This window comes from Mesoplodon bidens (genome assembly GCF_964165515.1).
Source record: "Mesoplodon bidens genome assembly, chromosome: 7".
NCBI classification, from domain to species: Eukaryota; Metazoa; Chordata; class Mammalia; order Artiodactyla; family Ziphiidae; genus Mesoplodon; species Mesoplodon bidens.
In genome coordinates, this window is record NC_138164.1 from 70,198,825 (window position 1) to 70,220,189 (window position 21,365).

Here is a 21,365-nt window from a genome sequence, read left to right on the forward strand (position 1 = left end):
AGACTAATTCATTAATTCAAGAACCCTGAGATTTAAAAGGTAACTGATTTCACAGTCAGTGCTGCCTTCACTTAATGTCATTAATGTCATTACTCTTCCTTCCCCACTGAGCACAAATGCAGACACTCTGTTCAAGTTGAGAAACATCGCTTTGGAAACCAGAGGCAAGAATCCTCACATCAGCTGTTCAAATGCCAAGCTTTCCAAAGGGAAAATCACCATGCCATGTGAAACAACAGTACAGGCAGCCTTGACCATGGGTGGAGAGACACTGAAATTATAGAGCAAGAGGTTCTTTGGGAAACTTTAGCATTGAACCCATCTCAGTTCAGATTTCTGCTGTATCCCCTTTCGAGCTGTGCAATCTTGGACACATCAATCTATCACTCAGTGCTGCAGTTTGCAAGATAGTATGATGATAATTACTTCATAGAGTTGCTGCAAGAAAGATTACATAAAGTAACACAAATAAATTGAATCACATAGTTCAGATTTTCAGAATATTTTTCTATATATTTGAAAAAGAAACACCCTGCTTATTCAGAAGAACAGCCAAATCTGAGTGATGCATAGGTGATCCAAGCAAAGCAGTGTACTGAGTTTCAACTGCATCCTCAAGTGTTGGCATAGGAGTTGGTCCATTCACCTAAGGGCATCCTTGTAGGCACTGCCAAAATGATAGACTGCTCTGAAAAGCATAGGTTGTAATTTCTGTTGGAACAGCCCAGGCTGAAGACAGCCTGTCCCTAAAGTAACATGTTTGCAGAGAAGGTGGTTAAATAACACTGACATGAGTTTAATTTTGAAGCAGTAATAAATAGCCCTCACAAAATACTTTGCCACTTGTATATTTTATCGTTGAACGCAGACACAGAGAAACATACCACGAACTAAGAAACAGTCGCTGTAATAAGCGGTCAGTGCAAAGGCCTGGGTTTTCATTTTACCACAGGAAAGTATGAAAAGCACTTTTCTTTTTTTCAGGCTTATGTTGTAGATAGTTGTATAAAACAAGAAGATGACAAGCCTGGTCAACACTCCACAGTAGTAGATAGATCTCCCTGAAGTAATGACTCTCATTCACATGTCTGTCTCCATTACTGCCTCTTAAGCTCTCTGAGGGCAGAGACTATCTCACCTATCACTTATTCACAGCCTCTAATACACCTGTCACAGAAGAGATGCTCAATTAATGCTTGTTGAGTGAACAATTAAAGAAATAGGGGAGTAGTGGTGATTCTGCAGAAGAAAGAGTCCAGGGACAAAGTAGATGTTGATTTCTTTTTTGTTAAAATTCAAGGCCTCTCACACGAAGAGAACTAGACCAGTAATAATAATAATTACTAGCACTTATATAGTACTTCTTAGGGCCAGGCACTGTTTTAAGTACCTCATTTTATATTTATGAACACATTTAGTCTTCACAACAATCCTGTGAGAGAGGTATCATTATCATCCCTATTTTACAGATGAGTATACTGAGGTACAGACAGGCTCAGTGACTTGGTCCCATTCACAAAGTTGGTAAGTGGTAAAGCCACAGTTTGATCTTAGGCTAAAGGGCTGTAAAGCCCACACTTGAAATACTTTGTTATGTTGTTAAAATAGTTTGGAAGAAATTACTAAAAGAGAATTCAAATCAATATAAGAAATATTAAAGAGTGATGTTCAAACTTTAGAGGGTTAAAGTGTTTTTCCCACGTACTGGCAGTGGAAGATAAAAACTTGGTATTCGGAAGTGCTTCTCATCAGTCTAAACATTTATGATAGTTGCTTTAAGAAAAGCAAGTTTAAGTGATTTGGGGTGATTTAAAATCCAATTTGACATGAGAGAAAGTTTTCTTCTGATCTCTTAGTTTCAGAAATTAATGACCACATTTTGATATTTTTAGTTTGTTCTACCTGGATAGGCCAATTATTTGGATTTGCTGTTAAAACAAAACCCAAACAGCAAGAGATGGAGACAAAAGAGCAAGGCTGGAAGTTAAAGATGTGATTTAGACCAGGCTTTGCTCTGTATTGAGTGACCTTGGGAAACCTATGGCAACATTTTCTGAGCCTTCGCTTCCTCATTTGCAAAATGAGGAGTGGCAAGTTTTCTTTTCCTAATTCACAGGGTAGTTTGAAGGATGAAAAGACGTATCTGAAAAAACAATTGGAAATAATGAAGTAATCTTAAAGTATGAGATGTATCAGAATGTGTATATCAATTGAATGAAATAATAATACTGTATGCATAGTAGAACTACCAACCTCACCAATTTTAGCTTCGTAAAACCTGGGTATATTTTCAAGAGGAAAGTTTTAAAAGCACAATTGGAACACTGCTTGAATTGGATTTCTTGAAGTAGAAGAGTGCTAAATTTGCAAGATGTGGTATCATTTTTGTTGTTGTTTTTCCCAAGTTGGGGTAGCATTACTGAGTTTTGAGTGAAGTTTAAGTAAATCAGGGGAGATGGGTGTGGCTTATTTCTCAAACATTAAGAAATAATCCTACAGAGAAATAAAGGCATCTCCATCCACCTATGACTGTCTTCATCTTTTGCTTGAAGCTGCTTTCAGCCTTCCGATGCTAACCTAAGCCATTTTGCCATTTGGCTTAGTGTTTCCTTTTGATAAATGTATAAACCTTAAAGGTAACCTGAATATATCATGGCTGGTCTGAGAATATTTTACTCCAAAAAGTCTTCCATATTTTTCACGCTTACTGATGGCACCTCATAGTGATTGAAGACCAATCAACCAGCTCTGCCATATACTAGCTTTGTGACCATGGATAGATGCCTTAACTTCGTTGACCTACAGTTTGCTTCTCTGTAAAAGAGAGGCCCTAAAACTTATGTAATAGACTAATGGCTAAGATTTGAGATAACCAAAAAAGAGTAAGTAACATACAAAGCTAAAAATTTCAGTAAATGATGTTGATACACTTAGTGTGGCACCAGCATTAGTAAGAGCATGAGCATCGGCTCTGGCTTAAAAGAAGATCCTATCTGTCTGTCTATCTGTCTATCTATCTGTCTATCTATCTATCCATCCATCTACAAACACATGTAAATACAAATACATGAAAGAAATGTATATATCACAAAATGTACATAAAATTTATACATGTACGTGCATGTGTGTGTGTATATATATATATATATGTATGTGTATACACACACAATCAGGATGAGAAGCAAATCTCTACATCTTGTCAAGAGACTTAAATATTCTTCTAGTGATTCTGTTAGTGATATACTTTGTTATTCTAGTGATTAAAAACAGCCAGATATAAAATGCCAAATTAAAAGGATTTTAGCCTCTAAGGGCCTCAAAATTTATATAAAAGGTAGACAGGATATTAACACAGGGGACGATGAGAAAGCCCTGAGGTGATGAAAAGGATGGATAAGCTAATTCTGACTGGGGAACTTGACAACGCTTTTCAGAGGAGGTAAAACATAAGCTGGGTTTTGAGCAAGAGCTTCTCAGGCAAAAATAGTAAGGGTGTGAAGAGCAATATTAGGAATAGAACCTAGTTGGTGATCCTGAATTAAATGCAAGGTGACACTCTACTCAATGACTAAATGTGCTTTGTTTAATTTATGTTGAGTCTATACAGGCCGAACATTTTTAAACTATAAAACTAGGTAATACATCTTGGAGGTTCTGGTATCTATGAAAATTTTCATATTATGTACATTTTGTTTCTCCAAAGGATAGATGATTTGAAAGTATAAAAATGCATCAAGCTCATCAAGCTAAGTAGATAAAATATAAACTTTTAAATTAACTAGTTGTAATCATTTCTCAAATGCTTGAAATAACTTTTAGTTTTCCTACTATGTATCTCTATTTTGAGATACTAGTATTTTTTTCTTCTCCCTGTATTTTTCCTTTTCCTTTCTCCCCATTAAAGCAGTTATTCATTGTAGGGGGAGGTAAGAGGGAGTTGAAATCAGAAGCAGCCTGCAAAGATCTCCCTGCTTTTGCTTCCAAAAACCTAAGCCCTTTGAAGAAATTAAAGGGTTTTTGGAGGAAGTAAAAGGGGGAAGAGGAGTCCTCTGCAGAGGGAATAAGCGTGAGGCTTCCCCAATGGGGAGGGGGGCAGGGTGGGGAGAGATTCACTGAACTGGAATAAGAAGGGAGAAAGAATAATTTTCAAAGATAAATGGTTTTGAGGCATGTCTAAGAAGATGGGGCCCTAAACAGTTTCCTAAAGAGTCTCATGACCCATTTATGTCATTTAGGATTTGTTTAGTTGCAAGTAACAAAACTCACAATTTAAACTGGCTAACACAATAAAGGAGATTAACAAAAATTCAGAAGGAGTGCTTCAGAGATGGTTTGCTTCATGGTCTCAAGAAGTCACCAAGACTTTTCTACCCCATTTACCTACTCTGCCATCTAAAATGGTACTTCATTCTAAAGCTGGAATCCTCCAAGCAAAATGGCTCCAAGCTACTATCTGAGCTATAGGCTCCCTCACTTCATGACCATGGAAAAGAGTGGGTTTCTGTCTCAGAATTCTAAGCAAGAGTCACAGAATTCACTGTGATTGTACTGGATTAGGTTGCATAGTCACCACTGATGGAGGCTAAGGGCCTCTATCAGTGCTCATTGGCTTAAATCAATAAGGACCTACCCCTTGAGTTCAGAGTCACTTTAGCTTCCATCACAGTACATGGGTTGTGTGGGAGAAGGCAGACATCTGAACTAAAATCCGGGCACAGTTAGTAAAAGGGAAGGGGTGAAAAGAATGAAATGGGTAGATAACTGACAAATGTCCACTATATTGGAAAGGTGTAGCAGAAACTGACAGACTGAAAGGGGCAACTCAGAGAGGAACTATGGGTGTTGCAGTAGTCGCCTGTGAGGAAACATGGCCAAACAATGTGTAGGTTGTCTTGTCACTGTATAAGGCCATAGAACTATGGGATAATTCCGGAGGTGGTTGAAGTGTTCGAGAAAAAAAGTACTAAGAGTGACTCAATTTATATTTGCTACTAGCCTGATAGCTGACCTACAGAAAAATAGAGCTATATCACTCAGAGTTTGTTCAGTTGCAAGTAATAAAATCCCCAGCTTTTCAGTTCTCAAGATCTAGTGTTTAGTGACTCAGGTGTGATTGCTGGGCCCCTGTCCTGTATTGCCTCTTGGGTCTTTGCTTTCCAGTAGTCTCAGGATCTAGTATCTCCATCAGGATTCTGAAGTCTCAGGGCATCCCGGAGTTAGAGCTTTCCTTGCCAAACCTCCTTAACTATCCACACCTTGTTGATACAAGTCAGGAAAATAGATCTACTCTGATTAGAAAACTCAATTGGGAACAATGGAGCTTTGTCATCATTTCCGTGAAAGTCTTTCCATTGTAGATTTCATCTAAAAGTTGTTAGTTTTAGAAGTACCATTACACTAGCATCAGATGTGCTTGTAATAATCAAGAGCCATGTTGAAAAAAGATAGGGGTGATAGTATAACAAGTGGTTCGCAGAAGAAAATATATTGATCAGTTTAGATGATGTGGGGGCACTAAGGCTAAGACTAAGGAACTGGGAGAGAGCACTTGTTAATGCTCTGGTGACAGTGTGTGGGATGAAAGAAGGGAGATAAATCAGCTGGGAGGTATAAAGAAAATGGAGAAGGCTGGAGACAGCAGCTGAATTTCAGCTAAATGCATTTTGTGCCAATTCATCTATATCAGGCTTTTGAAGTATGTTTACCAGGAGATCTTCAATCCTGAGACTTTGATACTTACATCTAAAGAAAAGTTAGATTAATGACCCACCCAAATGTCTGTAAACCATATTTCTAACAGTCAACTTTTTTCTGAAATCTGAGGCCAGTGGTTAACACTGCAAACATGTACAAAAACTTGCTAGTTTCCAAACCAGAAAAGTTTCTAGACAGTAGAGACCTAAATTCATAGACCTGTCACTAGGCATTCTGTTTACTTGCCACTTTTTGTAAATTGTTCTTTAATTCTGGGAGTTGAAACACAGTAATGGGTTACTTTAAAGGGGATGGTATGTGTAAGCTATGGGGTATTAAGATTTATTGCAACCTGCCAACAACGTTCTCTACCGGAGAGCTTTGCTTTATGACCTTACCTCAGCGGTAACAGGCACAATTAGAATTTAGAGAAGATAAATCCAAGCAAGGTGACATTTATTTTGAGAACAGGCTGTGGCAGCATGAGGCTAGGGCAGGACCTATTCAACAACTTCCACACAGTGATAACTAAAATACAACACCAAGATACATTTGTATAAGTCCACTTGTTGGCAAGTTATGGATGATGGATTTGAACTAGTCTGGCTAAGAAGAATTTAAGGGAAGGGCTCATCTAGCCATTGGAAACAGAGTGGCTGTCTGGTTGGGTCTTTAGGACAGATATACCATAGAAATTGGATGCTGCCAGTTCTTTCTCTCGCTTTCTCTCCCTCTTTGTTATCTTCTGTCTCTGGCTCTCTCAGCAGGAAGCCTCATTTTCTCAGATGAGCTTACTCCATGAGGCAGGAAATTCATATGGCAGCCATTCTTACACCTCACATCTCACAGCTATACTGCCCAGCTGGAATGCAGCACCTCTCATTCCCCAAACTCCAGGGTGAAAAATCCCAAGGAGCACTCTTATTGGCTCAGTTTGGCTCAGGTATCAGTCTGTAAACTGTACATCAAATTCCTATGAAAAGTTTTAAAAGTAAAGATTTCTCATGTTCCACACTCCTGAGGTTCTGATTTATTTGGTCTAGGGCACGGCTGAAGTATCTGTATTAATTTTTTACTAGCTTGCCTGGTAATTCCAATGAGTAGCACTAGACCAGTCAACTGTATGACCATGGGTACTGTGACTGGCAGTTGTTCCCAGAAGGATGTGGTTGGAATGGGGCAAGGAGCAGTTTCCCCAAAGGAGGATGTTCTTCTTGCAAGTTGCAATGTGCAAACAAAAAGAATAGCTGCTCACTATATCTCTACAAAATATTTTAAGTAGGTATTAGAGCATCTGAAGCAAATATCATAGCCTGAAGTTATTGAAAACAAAAGAAAACACTCTCTTTGTCTAGCTGGGAACTAAATTCTTGTGAGCTAACAAAGAAGGGAAGCTAGAGCTACAAATAGTGTGGGGTTATTCTAGAGGAAGCTATGGCTGCAAACTCAGGGCAGACTCCTTTTATATACTTAACATGCTTAAAAAACACATTGATAATTGGGCACACATACATTTTGGAGATTACTTAAGAAGCTTATCAGTTACCATAAATACAGTCTCTCTGTCTCTCTCTCACACACACACATGCCCATATGAAAGAAAAGCATACATTTGCCACTTGACTTAGCCATAGAATCATAGCCTGAAGTTATACCAACAGTGACATCTTTAAAAATAATGAGGCTTAGATAAAGGTGTGAGTATTCACTTTATAAAAACTAATAATACTGAGAATCTATGCTGTTCTATGAACTATTTTAGGCATTTTACATATGTTATTTCTATTTTTCACAGCAATGCTGTAAAATAGATATTAGTGTCGCATTCATCATGAAGAAAACTGAGGCTTAATAGGTTGTCACTTGTTCAAGGTCACATAGAAAGTGGTTGATTCTGGATTCAAAATAAGGTCTGAGTTCAAAGATTGCTCCTTTTTACTGCTTATGTGAATCTACTTTTGTTCTATAAATCTTGCAATACCTTCCACAAAGCCAATAAAACTTTGATCAAAATTCATACAAATTAAATGTTTTTATATCTAAATACACACTTAGGTTTGGATGGTATCTATGTCCTTAAATATACATATGTGTGCATATATTTCAAACACACTAAAATATACACTGATAATTGGAAATACATAAAATTTAAGAAAATTATCTAGCATTAAAAACTATTTAACTAAAATAGAATAAGATTGTGCTATAGCTGACTATATGAAACCCCCTGAAATATCTTCAGGACTCTGGCTTTTTGTTCCTGTTACTACAAATTTGAAATAGCTAAAGAGACCCAGAAAAAAAATCAGACATTTAGAAACCCTAAAGCCTCTACATTACTTGAAGCAATAGACCCTTAATTCCATTCGAATTTAGGAATTTTCATCTTCATGAAAGCTCAATAGTGTGAGAAAAATAAATTTGGCCTAAGTGATTCAGACATCCAATGAATTTCTAATTAATTTGATATCTGGATGAGTCTGGAAAGTCCATCAGTAGACTACTTTAACGGGTCACTTCTTACCTGCAGTTCACAAATACTGTTTAAAAAATTCCCATATTACCCACCTTATACCCCAAACTCGGTTCATCTGTAGGAATTTGCAGTGTGCAATAAATCAGTCACTTTTCTCTGCCCTATAAATCTGTTTATTTTAGCATGGGTCAAATAATAAGTAACAAAAGTCAATGATTTATATTTGGGAAGATGGCTCAGCTCTGATTTTTTTTAAATTGCAAAAGAATATCCCTGACTTGTCAGACAGAGCATTCATATAGTGTCACATGGTCATAAATTGCGCAGCTGTCAGGAAAGCACTGCAAATGTTCATTTTTTTTAGTGGCTGGGGGTAGGGGTCGGCAGATGGTCAGATAGTCACTTCAACATCTCTGCTAAATTGTAGACATGCATGCTGGTCAGGGTTATGAAGGCATGATGAATCTATTATCCATGCTGGGTCAACTAGCTTCTCTTGATACAAATCATGTTAGGGGTACATAACTTATTAACTTCATACATGGATAATGGATAAGTCACTCAGAGGCATGAACTTTATACTCAGCTACCTTTGTTAATGTCACAGAGCTGAGGGTGTCAGAAAGGCTTGAAATATCACAGGTGTCCATCGCTGAGAGGCCCAGATTGTATTAATGAATTTCTTGGATTATTGTCTAGGCATCTTTGAGTTCCTTGCTCTCTCTAGCATTTTCCCAACCATTTTCCCATAGAAGAACAAAATCTGTTCCTCTAACATTCTTAACATATTTTGAATCATCTCCTCTTTCATCACCATTGACAGAATTTAGCCATTAATTATGTCTTAAATGGCATACCTGCATCATCTCCTGAATCCCATGAAATGTACACCCAATATTGCAGCTAAAGTGATCTTTTGAAACCACAAGTATGATTATGTCACTTTTTCTGCTTAAAATTCTCCAAAGGCTCTCTACTGCCTTCAAGATAAAATTTAAAATTTAAGTTTAAATGTTACCCAAGGCATCTATATTCCCAGTCCTCTCCATCTCTCCAGCCTGGTCTCTCTCTCTCCGAGTCCTAATTCATACCTTGAAATGCAGTCAGTCATCCTGAACTACTTGCAGTTCCTTCAGCATGTTACTTTTCCATGGACCCTTGAACATTTGCATTTGCCGTTTCCTGAGAGGCCCTCTTCTTCTACTCCCTTCTCCATGGCTAGCTTCCTCTCACCTTTCTTAACCCATGCTCAGGTATAATGCCTCAGGGAAGTACTCCATTCTGGGCCAGGTAGCCACAGCATTCTGTTCTTCTTTATGGTTTCTGCCTAGTTACTTCTCTGTGTCCTCCCCCAGGTGGTGAAATTTTATGAAACAAGGACTGTGCCCAATGCCCTTGTTCAGTAAGTGTTCAACACCTAAATGTACAGAAGACATGTGTGGGATTCACCATGTGTGGCAAGTGGTCAATGCATTGACCAGTGATGCTCTAGGAGAGGAGTCATCAGCTTGTCCTCAAATTGTCCAGTGGCTTTCCCTTTTCTTTTTATATCATCATAGTAATATAAAGAACACTATAATAAAATTCCTTCCATCAGAGAACTCACAGATCAGTGGAAAGACATTTTATTCATCATTTAGTGTGAGAAATTCTCTCCTTGTGTTAACTTATGAAGGGGCACCTTTCCTAAGAGGGGAAGTCAAGAAAAGTTTCTTGGAGAAAAAACACTTGAGCTTAATTTGGTGCAGTTTAACTTAGTGGCAATGAGCTTAGGTTTTTTTTTTTTTCATTTTTTAACATCTTTATTGTAGTATAATTACTTTACAATGGTGTGTTAGTTTCTGCTTTATAACAAAGTGAATCAGCTATACACATACATATTTCCTCATATCCCCTCCGTCTTGCATCTCCCTCCCACCCTCCCTAACCCACCTCTCTATGTGGACACAAAGCATCAAGCTGATCTCCCTGTACTATACAGCTGCTTCCCACTATGAGCTTAGGTTTTCATGTCTGTTGGGTATGGGGCTGAATCCTAGTTCCATTTCTACTAAGATTGTGACTTTTGACAAGTGAGTTAATTTCTGAGTTTAATTTAAACTCATTTAAATTATGAGTGTCTTAATGTGTTAAATGTAGTAATATCCACCTCACAGGGATGTTACTAAAGGTGGTTAGTTTATTACTAAAATAAATGTTATAGAGATGGAATGTAGAAAAAGTGTAGGCTGCAAACACATATAGCAAAGACCATAACTTCATCATTGGATGTCTGACATCTAACAAAGTAACTGGGGAAGAAAAAAAGAAAAAAAAAAAGGGAAACCTGGTATGAAAGGAGTTCTTGTTAGATTAATGTAAATTGTTCATTGACACTGGGAAGCTAGGTTTTAAGCTTCCACATTGATCCTGATAAATAACACTTGTGAGAACTACCACATTAGCGTAAAGGAAATGTTAAGAATAATTATGATGCATGCTATTCTAAACCTTTATCTTAACTCATGTAATACTCACAAGAGTCCTAGGAGGTGATTACAAATACCTTAGCCTCATTTTCAGACGTAGAAACTTAGGCACAGAAAGGTTAAGTATTCAACTCACAGTAAGTTGACCAGCAAGTGATAGAGACAGGAGTCAAATATAGGCCATGTGTCTCTACTTCACTGTACTTAGAGACAGAGCACAGGCATAATCCAATCATCCACCAGATAGTCACCAAATGCATACTACATTCCAGATACTCTTCTAGGCAAATTGGATACAGAGTTGACTATATATTTGTAAATAGCATATATTTAGGGGGGACATAGATGTTAACAAAGTGAACAATAATAAGTACTATAAATTTCAGATATTAGTAAGTACAATTATAAAAGAATAAAGTTATGAAAAGGAAAAAAGTGTGATAGGGAAGCTGGCACTACTTTAAGTGGGGTACAAAGGAAAGATTTTTTCTGAGAAGGAGACATTTGAGTTGACATTTAAATGATGAAATGAGCAAACCTTATAAAGAGCTGACAGGAGACTTTCCCAGACATATAGAATACCATATATAAAGGCCTCGAGTTGAGAAAAGCTTGACATTTGAAGACTGATGAGAAAGTCAGTATGGCTGAAGTGAAAATGTTCTAGAAGTTGATGGTTAGGGCATAATATTGGAGAGAGAAGCAGAGGTCAGATTGTATAAAGCCTTGTAGGTGATGATAATGAGTGTAATTATTACCTCTCGGAGGGTTTTAGGAATAAAAGTGGTATGATCTGGTTTATATTTTGAAAAGGATTACTCTGGCTACTTTGTGGAGAAGAATGGGCAAAAGTAGAAGTTATTGCAGTGGTTCAGGCATGGGATGATACTGATTTGGACCAGGATTCAGCAGAGCAGGTGGTAAGATGCAACCGATTTTGAAATATATTTTTATGGTAGCACCAGTAGGACTTGTTCTAGATACTGAGGGAAAAGAGTAATTATACAAGACTCTTAGATATTATTATTGTTTTGGGGGGCCTGAATTACAAGGAAAATAATAGAACCAATTAGTTAAGATGACGAATATTAGGGTAGAAGCAGCTTCGGCCCTAAGGATAGTGAGTGCAGGGAAATCATGAATTCTGTTAGGAATATATCAAGTTTAGAATATCTTCTTAATGTTCAGGAGAGGTGCCAACTGGACAGCTAGCTGTACACATTTGGAATGTGAGAAAGAGGTCATGACTTCAGATTTGGGAATCTGAAGTTGATAGTTGGTATTTAAAGCCATGGGTCTGGATGAAATCACCAAGGGAATGAGGAGAGATTAAGAAGAGGTCTGTGCACTGGGCTTCTGGAGTGTTCCAACAATTAGAGGAAGAGCTGGTGGGGAGACTGAGAAAGGGCACTGAAGACATGGTAAATAAACAGGAGAGTGTTTTGTTCTGGAAGCTAAGAAATTAACATCTTTGAGGAAGGAGGCAATGACAGCTGCATCAAATGCTGCTGAGAAGTCAGGACTGAGAACTGATGCTTGTATTTAGCAAGATGGAACCTGCTGTGACTTTGATAGGGTCTGTTTTAGGACTACTGTGAGGATGAAAACATGAAATAGGTTAAAATAAGAAAAGGAGGTACTAAAGTGGAGTTGATGCAAATAGACAATTTCCCTAGATTTTTGGTTAAGCAAAATAGAGTAATGAGGCAATAATGGTGGGGAACATTGGGTCAAGGGACATAGTTTTTCTTTAAGAGGAGAGATATTACATCATGTCTAAATTAAATTTATCTGGGAAAAAGCAAGAGAGAAACTGATATTGCAGGAGAGAGAGGAGAAAACTCCAGAAGCAAAGTCCTTAAATGGATAAGAGGTTATGGAGACCAGGTCACAGGTGAAGAGCTGGCCTGGGAAAGCAGCAGGGAAAATTCCTTCATTGTAACGGGGAGAGCACACTAGTGGACCTTGTCGTAGGAAAGTAAGGTGGTTTTCATTTGATTGCTTGGATTTTCTCAAGGCCATATGAAGAGAGATCAATAGTTAAGAGTGAGGATGAGGGAGGGAGAGTTTGAGATTTGAGGGAAGCAAATGAGATATGAAACTTTTTGAGATTTGAGGGAAGCAAATGAGATATGAAACTTTTGTCCCAGAGAAAGAGAAAATGATTCTTCTAAAGAAATTTATAAGAATTGCTTGGGGGCTTCCCTGGTGGTGCTGTGGTTGAGAGTCCGCCTGCTGATGCAGGGGATACGGGTTCGTGCCCTGGTCCGGGAAGATCCTACATGCCGCGGAGTGGCTAGGCCCATGAGCCATGGCCGCTGAACCTGCGTGTCCGGAGCCTGTGCTCCGCAACGGGAGAGGCCACAACAGTGAGAGGCCCGCGTATCACAAAAAAAAAAAAAAAAAAAAAGAAATGCTTGGGTGTTTTGAGTATTCATTTGAAACTAATAGTTATAAATTTAAAGTGAGATGACTAGGTGCTTCTCTAGCTATGTTCAGTTACACAGGTGCTGGCATGGAGTAAGTAGGAAGGTGTAGGTCTAACCAGGGTAGATTAACAAGGGCTGAGAGTTTGCTGGATGAACACAAAAAAAGAGAGAGGGAAAAAAAATGTTGAGCGTGCGAGAAGGAGAATTAGAGTGATGGGACCAGGAAACATATGCTATAGGGGAGGAGGAAGGGGAGGGCATAAAGAAGGGTGAAAACAGGAGGTAAATGGTGAAATCAATAATTCGAGGTCCCAATGGGGGTGAAGAATTTTTGGAGTGGGGGCAGTAGAATAAATGTTAAGGGCAGAGAGGAGGTGGTGTTCTGAGAAGATGATGCTTGACACAGAGGCCTTGGAGGGGGTACAGCTAATGGCCACCACAAGGTTCAGAGTGTGATCAGGAACCCTAGGGCAGGAAGTAAAGGAAGTGAGATGGCAAGCTGTCTCATGAAGCAAGTAAGCATCAGAACACATACTAGAACCCACAATTGTCTGACTCCTAGAGAATGTTCTACCTTGCACCAATGTTAGCTTCTAACTATTTCTGACTTGTAAAGCCAGGGTAACTAAATGGTGTTTTAGTCAAGATGTATATATGTGTGGGGTTCAGAGACGGAGAGGTTGGCCTCATAAGCATGAGATCTGTGTAGTTGAACAAGGTCTTACATTTAGAAGGCTCCTGCTGTTGCCATCTTTTAATTCTTACTACTTACAAGGGCCTCACGTTTTCATTTTGCACTGCATCCCACAAGTTATGTAGCTAATTCCAGAGAGAAGATTAGTAATTTAGAAGGAGAAATGTCTTCTCTTTTCTCATTGGGGCTAATTTTCCACAAACCTCACTTTTCTCCATTTAACATGCCTTTAAAATTTTATCAAAGTTCATAATGTAAGTTTTAAAGAACGCATCTGTCAAACTCTTAACTTTTAATGTAAATTTCTTTTTAAAGCCACTCACAGTAAAGATTAGGCTGGAAGTGAGAAATTCCCTGACTCAGGAAAGTGAATTATCAGTAAACTGAAAAGGAAAAATACATGTATATGTAGATCTAGAGTCTGAGTTCATGCTTGAATGATAGCTTAGTAAAAATACTTACATTTTTATTTTTTAATATATGTGTATTACATATTTATTATGGAAAGTGTAGGAAATAAATATAAACAAAAAGAAGTAACTAAAAACTACCCAAAAATCCTTAAGAAGAGTTAATCACTTTTAACATTTTGGTGTATATCCTTCCAGGCTTTATGTAAATATTTGTGAATGTGTATTATTCATATATAGCTTTATTTGTGTTTATTGGATTATATTTAAATGTCATTTTTAAACTTGATTTTTAATTTAATAATAGAGTCTGGTTGGACCTCCTACCCTTGTAATTAAATATTTTTCTAAAATACTATTAATATAACTCAATTTTCTGTTATGTGGACATATAATAATGTATTATTAAATACTTGGCTTTTTCCGTCTTCACTATTATAAACAATACCAATATGAACATTCTTTGTAAACTTGTGTATTTCTATAAGTATAACTCTTGGGTCAAAAAGTGTCCATTTTAAAGCTTTTGATCCATGTTTTTAAACTGCTCTTTCATGGCTACTCCAATTTCCAGGCCCACTCAATGGCAGTGAACATTAACCTTTCTTTTAAATGTTTTGTCGATGGGGTTGACAAAAACTGTTTAGTACCATTGTTTTCTTTGTTTAATAATAAGGTTGAGCAGGTTTTTGGATGTTATTGGCCTTTTCTTTTTTGATGAATGTCCTGTTAATACCTTTCACTCATTTTTTTTTTCTAGGTGGTCTTTGGCCTTTCTTTTGTTCTTCTGTAAAATATCTTTATATATTAGGGTCATGGTACACAGAATTTCCCTAATTTGTCAAACCCATGCCAAGGTCTTAACAACACACTGGCAGAGCTCTGCAGGGTTGCTATGTTTTTCTCTATGGGGGAGGTTTTAAAATCCATCACTTGTTTTTTTTTTTTTTTTTTTTTGCGGTAGGCGGGCCTCTCACTGTTGTGGCTTCTCCCCTTGCAGAGCACAGGCTCCGGACGCGCAGGCTCAGCAGCCATGGCTCACGGGCCTAGCCGCTCTGCGGCATGTGGGATCTTCCCAGACCGGGGCATGAACCCGTGTCCCCTGCATCGGCAGGCGGACTCTCAACCACTGCGCCACCAGGGAAGCCCCATCACTTGTTTTTTTAAACTAAAAAATGCATGGTAATGGTAGTTATGAAGATAGTATTAATATCACATAAATGAAAATATTTTATAATATATCTTAAAATGTATAGAAAAACATTTATAATGAAAACAACAGAAAAGAGTATCATACAAGCTCACTGAATATTTGTCTTTCCTATTCATTTCTCCAAATCCTGGCAATGTAGTTTACATACTGAACATTCTGGTGATTCGGTCTGCTTGTCTCCATGCCCTCCACTGCAAGCATTTCATTAATATTCTAATTGTGAGTGCTGTTAGAAATATCCAGGGTATGAGACACAATTGTACATTTTCACAAGACAACACATTAGGATGCAGAATGTGGAATGCAAGATTAGGATTTTGGATTATTGGATTTTTTACTTACCCTCTCCAGTGTAATTTCTTCAAACTCATATTCAATTTCTGTCCCATTGACCTGTAAATAGGAAAAAAATAGAGAAAGATTAAATACATTTTGAGGAGGAGAGAGCTGCATTTTAAATAACATTAGGGGGTTAACTTTCATCCTGGCTATGAATAAATCACACTTTATTGATGTTTGTGATTGTATGTTTTCATCCAAATGAAATATAATCCAAGCTATTCTAAAATGAGTGAGACTCTTGAAAAAAACGCTTATTGCATCCCTTAGAATTTTGTGATGTTTGGAGGACAGGAAACAATACAAAATGTGCACTGTGAGTTTACAATGAATAAACTGACTAGGGGCAATGTTACAGTTACAAGGGGAAAAAATTTCCTAATATCTTTAAAAATTTCCATGAATAGACACTAAAATATGACCTTAAGAAATCAGTGGCAAGGGCAACACAACCATATGACATTTCTGGCTGTAAAACAGCATTAAGAATGACCATGTCAGATAAGAAATGCCTTTTCTTTATTGGTTCAAACTCAGGTAATTTATCCCCATTATCCTCTTGTTATATTTGTTGGGAAGCCCTGGACCATGTAACCATGCCTTCGGTAGCAATGAGAAAAGAACAAACCAGGACATGTTTGAAATTCCTAGTGAGAAAGCATTTTCACCATCCAACCAACCCTTAAATTTATTTAAACTTATAGAGAGAAACATTTTAAATATAGCCAGGCAACATGTAACATATGCCTTAGATTTCAACAGACATGAATATAGAATATATGAAGAGCTACTTTAAAATAATCTACCAAATATTCAATTCCCACTTTTATCTATCACAGAGCCCTTCTCAGCCAGGCAAAACCTCTGAGCAAGAAAATTGTTGAATAGGCGGTTTCTTTTTTCTTATATATGCCTTGGTAAAATCATTAACATTTAGAAATCAGACAGAAAAATCTAATTTTCAACCAAAAAGCCATAATTTTTGTAATGTTCTAACTTCAGTTTACTGTCCCTTCTTTAGAAGAATTTAAATATAGTTCTTGCATATTGAGAGCTCTATGGAAGGCAAGGATCAGATGGCCCCATTACCTAAGAGAGGCTGGCAAAAAAGAAATGATGAAGGGGAAAAAAAGTGAATGAATGAATGACTAAACTAAGTAATTAAATTATTTATCTGATTTATAAACACAGATGCTTGTGGGTTCTCTTCCATAAGGAATTTGTATATGGTATCATTAATTGAAGGCATCCCACTATCATCAGCAAATAATAAAGAATGACAATAGACTTTACTTATGTGTGTCCACCAGCCACTTAGAGCATGTTTTTGATTTTCTAATTACATGAGCTAATTGGGGAATCACATTTTACTGTGTTACTACATTATCAAACAGCCCTAAATCAAATTTGATTTTCTGGGCTTCAGCAACTTAATGACTCAGAGAAGAGAACTTGATGATGTTAGAACTAAGCTTTAGCAACTTTATAGACATATTTTTGTTCTTCACACGTAAAAGTACAAAAGGAAACTCAAAACTCCCTGTATGTGTGTGTTTCCGTATTAATCCTTTTTATTCATAACTTTTTTAGTTGACAGAGAGAAGGCAGAGAGGAAAGGCTGAGTTAATGTGATGTTTTAATTCTCGCAGCATGGCTCCATGAAGCTCTTCTTTGCTTCAGTGCTTCTCTAGAGTGGAGCCCTTCAGGTTATTAAAGTGTTGCAAACTGCAGAGAAAAAGACAACTTCAAAGAGAAGAAAACAAGCCTCTGATAACAAATATCAGAGGTGAAAATTCTGTTAGGAAGTGCTTAAAAGACAAGAATATTTTAGTGACACACATTGCATAGCTGGGGTCTACCAAAATCTTTGCTGAACATTTGTATGATCATATATGTTGACTTTTAGATCCTAGAAGCATTATTTATACACAACCTAATTTGTATTCAGAAGTTCCCCAGTCAGCTAGGTGAACCATTGATGGCTTACATTTACTCCATGGGTCTTTAGTTTTCAACCCAAGAAAATTATGTCATTTGCCTAATTCAGTAGTATCCAGGATCTCTTTGTAAGAGGGGAAGATGACATCCAGGTTGGGATGTAACCTTACCTTTAAAAGAAAATATTCCATGACTACAACAGGATTTAGTGAAATTATAAAGAAGTGAAAGGATTTTAGCATAGGTGAAGCAATATTTCAAACTTTAATTGAGGAGCATTTAAAACATGGAATAATAAGAGCCAGAGTGGGAATTCAGGAAAGACATTTAAGAGGTTCTAGTGTTTATTGTTCCATCACTAGGAGAGCATGATCTATGTTCTGCCTAAGGACCTCTAAGATAAGAAATCCTACCAGGTCCCTTGGTAAAGACCTTGGGGGAAAGAATGAAGTAGAAAGAACTAAGAATACCTCCATTCTAAACAGAGGTATATAAGAGTACGCTGTGACATTTGTGAAAATTTAGTTAACTTTTCAGAGGAGTACACCAATTCAACAGTCTTTAAATATTTTTTGTACACATTTGCTTAGAAGAATTGTTGCTTACTGAGTGGTAAGGAGACAAAAGACATGAACAGTAATTCCCTCCTAGCCATAATTTCATGTATTCTTATTCAGAAAAACCAAGGAAAACTGTTGTGAATGGCTCCCATCATCTGCTGGGGGGGGGGCGTGGTTTACAGACAGTCTCTTGTCTGAACTGGTCTAGGTGGCCTCACTCTACTCCCAATTAGTTTGACAACATATGCCTTTTAATTCACAAAGGATTCTCTTCCTGAAAAATACTGCCAATTATATATATATATATATATATATATATATATTTTTTTTTTCTTTTCTTGAGCAGTAATACTTCCTGTGATATTTAAGCACCCTGGTAATGTTTTATGATTCTGATAGTTTGGAGCCTGTACTGTGGCATGGAGAGGGCTCTCATTATTTCAGATCTGGCTCTGACCATGACTGACAGTCTCCCCTCCACCTGGAAAAGTGAGAGGATTGGCAGTATTTTAGACATACAGGGTCACTAAAGTAGATGGAATTTCCCAGTTTTGAAATATGTTTTTCTTCAGATACTTGATTTTTCTGAACCTAACGGTTATGTAGTGACAGCTGGTAGGTTTCCATGATGGCTAGAAAATCAAATTGATGCCACACATTGTCCTGCATAGTTCTGGGCATGTAGCCTTCCTGGCCTCATACGGAAGTTAAGACAAGAGCATAACTTACTCAAAATCAAACTTGGTATTTAAGGTTCTAATTTCATAAACTTTGAATACTTTTCATATATTTTTCTCTCTCTGACAGTCTTTAGATTAATTTCACTGATTTTTTTCCCCCTTCAGTGCTACAGTACCACCTGCCTGGGTGATAATATAATTTGATTTGAGAAAAGAGGTTTTTCATGAATAACACATGTGAACTAGTCCATGTTTTAATGCTCTTTAATTGGAGTCTTTTTTTTTTTTGCTTTATAACAAATTTAATCAGTTATACATATACATATGTTCCCATATCCCCTCCCTTTTGCGTCTCCCTCCCACCCTCCCTATCCCACCCCTCCAGGCGGTCACAAAGCACCGAGCTGATCTCCCTGTGCTATGCGGCTGATTCCCACTAGCTATCTACCTTACGTTTGGTAGTGTATATATGTCCATGCCGCTCTTTCGCTTTGTCACAGCTTACCCTTCCCCCTCCCCATATCCTCAAGTCCATTCTCTAGTAGGTCTGTGTCTTTATTCCTGTCTTACCCCTATGTTCTTCATGACATTTTTTTTCTTAAATTCCATATATATGTGTCAGCATACAGTATTTGTCTTTCTCTTTCTGACTTACTTCACTCTGTATGACAGACTCTAGGTCCATCCACCTCATTACAAATAGCTCAATTTCATTTCTTTTTATGGCTGAGTAATATTCCATTGTATATATGTGCCACATCTTCTTTACCCATTCATCCGATGATGGACACTTAGGTTGTTTCCATCTCCGGGCTATTGTAAATAGGGCTGCTATGAACATTTTGGTACATGTCTCTTTTTGAATTATGGTTTTCTCAGGGTATATGCCCAGTAGTGGGACTGCTGGGTCATATGGTAGTTCTATTTGTAGTTTTTTAAGGAACCTCCATACCGTTCTCCATAGTGGCTGTACCAATTCACATTCCCACCAGCAGTGCAAGAGTGTTCCTTTTTTTCCACACCCTCTCCAGCATTTATTGTTTCTAGATTTTTTGATGATGGCCATCCTGACTGGTGTGAGATGATATCTCATTGTAGTTTTGATTTGCATTTCTCTAATGAGCAAAGATGTTGAGCATCCTTTCATGTGTTTGTTGGCAGTCTGTATATCTTCTGTGGAGAAATGTCTATTTAGGTCGTCTGCCCATTTTTGGATTGGGTTGTTTGTTTTTTTGTTATTGAGCTGCATGAGCTGCTTATAAATTTTGGAGATTAATCCTTTCTCAGTTGCTTCATTTACATATATTTTCTCCCATTCTGAGGGTTGTCTTTTGGTCTTGTTTATGGTTTCCTTTGCTGTGCAAAAGCTTTGAAGTTTCATTAGGTCCCATGTGTTTATTTTTGTCTTTATTTCCATTTCTCTAGGAGGTGGGTCAAAAAGGATCTTGCTGTGATTTATGTCATAGAGTGTTCTGCCTATGTTTTCCTCTAAGAGTTTGATAGTGTCTGGCCTTACATTTAGGTCTTTAATCCATTTTGAGCTTATTTTTGTGTATGGTGTTAGGGAGTGATCTAATCTCATACTTTTACATGTCCCTATCCAGTTTTCCCAGCACCACTTATTGAAGAGACTGTCCTTTCTCCACCGTACATTCCTGCCTCCTTTATCAAAGGTAAGGTGACCATATGTCCGTGGGTTTATCTCTGGGCTTTCTATCCTGTTCCATTGATCTATCTTTCTGTTTTTGTGCCAGTGCCATACTGTCTTGATTACTGTAGCTTTGTAGTATAGTCTGCAGTCAGGGAGCCTGATTCCTCCAGCTCCATTTTTCATTCTCAAGATTGCTTTGGCTATTCGGGGTCTTTTGTGTTTCCATACAAATTGTGAAATTTTTTGCTCTAGTTCTGTGAAAAATGCCAGTGGTAGTTTGATAGGGATTGCATTGAATCTGTAGATTGCTTTGGGTAGTAGAGTCATTTTCACAATGTTGATTCTTCCAATCCAAGAACATGGTACATCTCTCCATCTATTTGTATCATCTTTAATTTCTTTCATCAGTGTCTTATAATTTTCTGCATACAGGTCTTTTGTCTCCTTAGGTAGGTTTATTCCTAGATATTTTATTCTTTTTGTTGCAGTGGTAAATGGGAGTGTTTTCTTGATTTCACTTTCAGATTTTTCATCATTAGTATATAGGAATGCCAGAGATTTCTGTGCATTAATTTTGTATCCTGCAACTTTACCAAATTCATTGATTAGCTCTATTAGTTTTCTGGTAGCACCTTTAGGATTCTCTATGTATAGTATCATGTCATCTGCAAACAGTGACAGCTTTACTTCTTCTTTTCCGATTTGGATTCCTTTTATTTCCTTTTCTTCTCTGATTGCTGTGGCTAAAACTTCCAAAACTAGGTTGAATAAGAGTGGTGAGAGTGGGCAACCTTGTCTTCTTCCTGATCTTAG

The 21,365-nt window shown here is 37.5% G+C and overlaps 1 protein-coding gene across 7 annotated transcripts in view; it reads right to left on the reverse strand.

The window, feature by feature from the left end:
- The window catches only part of DLG2 (discs large MAGUK scaffold protein 2), a 1,231,136-nt gene that overhangs the window by 669,031 nt on the left and 540,740 nt on the right, over positions 1 to 21,365 (reverse strand). For all 7 annotated transcript variants that reach the window (XR_014016293.1, XM_081239496.1, XM_081239495.1 and 4 more), the window contains one exon: positions 15,727 to 15,777. Coding sequence is in view for 6 of the 7 variants with exons in the window: in XM_081239496.1 (XP_081095622.1) it covers positions 15,727 to 15,777 (51 nt within the window). In the remaining variant the exon portion in view is untranslated. The remainder of the gene's footprint in view (positions 1 to 15,726; positions 15,778 to 21,365) is intronic.